The sequence below is a fragment of the Anneissia japonica genome, unplaced genomic scaffold (assembly GCF_011630105.1).
Source record: "Anneissia japonica isolate Jap-2015-1 unplaced genomic scaffold, ASM1163010v1 scaffold426_len1935630_cov189, whole genome shotgun sequence".
NCBI classification, from domain to species: domain Eukaryota; kingdom Metazoa; phylum Echinodermata; class Crinoidea; order Comatulida; family Comatulidae; genus Anneissia; species Anneissia japonica.
This window is the reverse complement of record NW_022713172.1, coordinates 1044851-1048392: the sequence shown is the minus strand read 5'-3', so window position 1 is coordinate 1048392 and position 3542 is coordinate 1044851. Positions and strand designations below refer to the sequence as shown.

The following is a 3542-nucleotide window of genomic DNA, read 5'->3' as shown; positions in this document are numbered from 1 at the left end:
GGGGTGTGCAGCAGCCACTCCAAGACATGAGACACTTGCGCTACATATTTTACTGAAAATTATTATGGACTTGAACTACCATTTACCAAAATCCGATGTCGGTTGAACTACTATTACTGCCATGTAACCTACCAAATTTAACTTGTACTGGACTGATTCCTGTTGGTGAATAAGACCGCGGTTCTGTCTGTTAGCGATTATGAAGTGTTGGTGACGATCCAAATTTGAGTGTGCATTGATTGCCATTAGGTCGCAGACCTAAATATCTCGAAAATGGATCAATGGATAAAAATACAATTTCCAAAATAGTTTGTCATGTTTAAATTTTGGTCTCGAAGTACTGTAGGGTGTGGATATGAGGACCATTTAAAGAATAAGTTTACCGTATACCGTAGGCAGATAACAATAGCTGTGTGAAGAATATTCAAATTAGTGCAATTACATTTAATGTGTACAGCATTTTATACAGTATGTACTAACTTCATTTTTTGGAAACTGATTGGGAACATTTTTAATGCATCGTTATATTTAAACACTTGACAGAAAGAACTATTGACTATTTGCATAATATTTCCATTGCAACACCAATATTGCATTGCATGTATTTTTTTGTCAACTATAAAAGTAAAATGTTCCGGTGTGTTTAACCAGCAGAATTAAGGAATTGGCAGGTATAGATGTATCACTAATACAATAAAAGACCTAACTACTGTAGGAACAATAATGTTCCTGGTTAGTTGGTTAGTGTATTTTTTAATATTGTAAGTACTGTAGGTGGTGGTTGGAAAGTAAGCACGTTGTCACATTTTGTCACATTTTTTTTTACAATTTCAGTAGTTGAAAATAAAATGTGTTCAAAATGTAACACACGTAGTGTCCAGTAGGCCGACTGTGACTTTTAGTGAAACCATTTTGGATAAAAAATTATTACAAAAACCTGTAGTTTACTAAAAGTGGAAATAGTGCCCCTCATGTTTGGGCAAGTTACTGTGGAGAGAAAAGTAAGGTGGGGTGGTATTGTTGGTGGTTGAAGTAAAATAGGAACATATTTTGAGAGATTTATTTTATAGAAAGGGATTTGCGGTGGGTGGAGATATGCTCTCTACTGAGTGCTCTTGTTCATATTATTATCCTTTTAATCTTTTTTTAGATAACTATGTAGACATCCTGTATCGATGGATTTATCAACAACAGCATAATGAGGATAGATCAAAGTGCAGACTACAAATCTTAGACAGTAAAAGGCCATCTTCATCCTTGTAGTTGTCAAAATAAACTTTCAAAATGTCGAAGAAAGGTTTATTCTCACTGATTATTGGACTATGTGTTGGGTTTTGCTCAGTTTTTGTTTATGAACGTTTCTTGGATATTGTAAATCAGATGAATCGGATTTCCTCCATTACTTCTAATTATAATTCCAAACGACCATCTGGCATTCATAATATTGGTTACCCTACAAAGCAGAATGTTCTTTCTATTGATTATTCCATTGATGGAACCAGCTACTTCTTTCAGACCAGCGATCATAATGATAAGCCTGATAATGGCCTCAGTGAATTAGGAATGCCAGAGTTGGATCCAGAATTAGATACCTCGTTTGTAAATTATTTAAAAAGAAATGATTTTGACCCACGATTAAATGCAAGTGCATTAAATTCCAAAATTCGGGTTTTCTGTTTTTCCATCACGCCGCAGAATCAACTCCACTCTGCCGAGAACCAGCAGAAAACTTGGGGAAAGCATTGCGATAAATTTGTGATTTTAAGTTCCAGAAAAATAAGCAAGGGTGACATAATAGGGATTGATCTAGCTGATGGGGCAAATCACGCATGGAGCCGGTTAAAGTCCAGTCTTCAATGGATTATGGGACAAGAAATCAACAATTATGATTGGATTGTTAAAGTGGAATACGATACATATCTTGTTGTAGAGAACTTAAAATACATGCTTATCTTACACAGTACTAGTATTAAAAGTTATGTAGGCCAAGTTTTTAGCGGTAAAAAGGATAGAGGTTCGACGATAGCATTAAGTCGGGCAGGCATAAAGAAATTAAGCCCAGTTATTAAGAATTGCGGCCCAGAGAGTGGTGGTAAAATTGATGATATGGAATTACAAAATTGCTTTAACCAGGTGAATGTATATCGGCAAGAAGACGGACGGGATTATACCGGTGAAAATCGTTTTCAGTTGCTGATACCAAACCATGAGGTACCAGTAACCAGTGCAAAGTTTGTTGTGTGGTATTGGAGGTTCATCAAGCAACCAAGTCACAAGGTAAATCTAAAATGTTCCATGCTTGTTAAAATGTAAACATCCTTACCTTTACCTTATTCTGAAAATTTACCTGATTTGTGGGACTGGTATTTTGACCTATTAATAACCATACGTAATTACTTGATTATTTAATTTGCATTAACCAATATTCTCCAATTAACAATGTTAACTCAATTTATCTGCTTTTTACCATTATATAAATATGTATTTTTAATTTTTTTTTTCATTTCTGCATTTACAGCTTCCTGAATGCTGTTCTGAATACGCTGTCTCTTACATGTATGCATCACCCAACAACATGTACCTATTGGAATATATGGTGTACCACATGAGACCATATGGCATCGGTTACTACAACTGCCCAGCTACTAACAATGTATTATGAAAGTCTTTAAAAAAAAATATCTGTTAGCTCCTTTTGAGGCCATGGCATTGGTTAAGGCTGGTTTCTATAAAGTTCTCTAATTCAGTGGTGTAGCAATTTTATGGAAACTCTATACAACAAATATTTTTACTGTAAAAGTATTATAACACATTCTTCATATGAAACCACCAGAGCCACCATAAGTTCACTTGTGTAAATGTCTTTCGAAGTGCCTGAATTACATTAACAAAGCTAAAAGTGATTTCCTGAATTTTACTTTATTGTCTATAATGTTAATACTAACTATTGAAAATTTTTTTCTGGCAAAAGTCGAACCTTAAGCCCCTTACTATAAGCATGGAGGTATTATTGAGAAGGAGATCACTCGAAAAAGCTAGGTGCACGCAGCGCTATGCAAATGAACCAAGTTCAAAGCTGCCGCAGCGCATGAAGTACGTTTGCGCGATGCCTTGGAAGTCCGATGTGTTCCCCGCCATCAAATTTTCAGTAGGCATAGTTTTACGAAAAAATTGAACATGGCAAAATGGAGAGCACCTTCTTTTCTCGATGCACACTACATACAGTCAATCACTATGGCTGCGCAATCGTTTCCACTTTGAAGCTGATACATTTATCTCTCATAAAATATCAAACATACTGTATTAATATTTCCACAAAAAAAAGTTTCGAATTTAATGGAACATTTACATGACCTTTAAAAGTATAGTATATTTCAACTTCAATTTTCATAAATTGGCCAAAATTCTAATTTTAACAGATATTAATTAATAAATGATTGAGGATTATAATAAACTAAGTCATTTTAGGGTTAATGAGGGTTTACTATTCGAAAAATCAATCCAAAATCTGAGTATTTTTCAGTTTTACGCTGACTTAGCTT

General features: G+C 34.7%; 1 protein-coding gene across 1 annotated transcript in view; it reads left to right on the top strand.

Annotated features, from left to right (window-relative positions):
- LOC117108371 (glycoprotein-N-acetylgalactosamine 3-beta-galactosyltransferase 1-like) overlaps window positions 1-3120 on the top strand; it is a 4404-nt gene extending 1284 nt beyond the window's left edge. Inside the window, exons 2-3 of the mRNA XM_033250371.1 lie at window positions 1151-2277; window positions 2519-3120. Coding sequence (XP_033106262.1) covers window positions 1285-2277; window positions 2519-2662 — 1137 coding nt within the window. The 5' untranslated portion in view covers window positions 1151-1284 and the 3' untranslated portion in view covers window positions 2663-3120. The remainder of the gene's footprint in view (window positions 1-1150; window positions 2278-2518) is intronic.
- The last annotated feature ends 422 nt before the right edge of the window (window positions 3121-3542 follow it).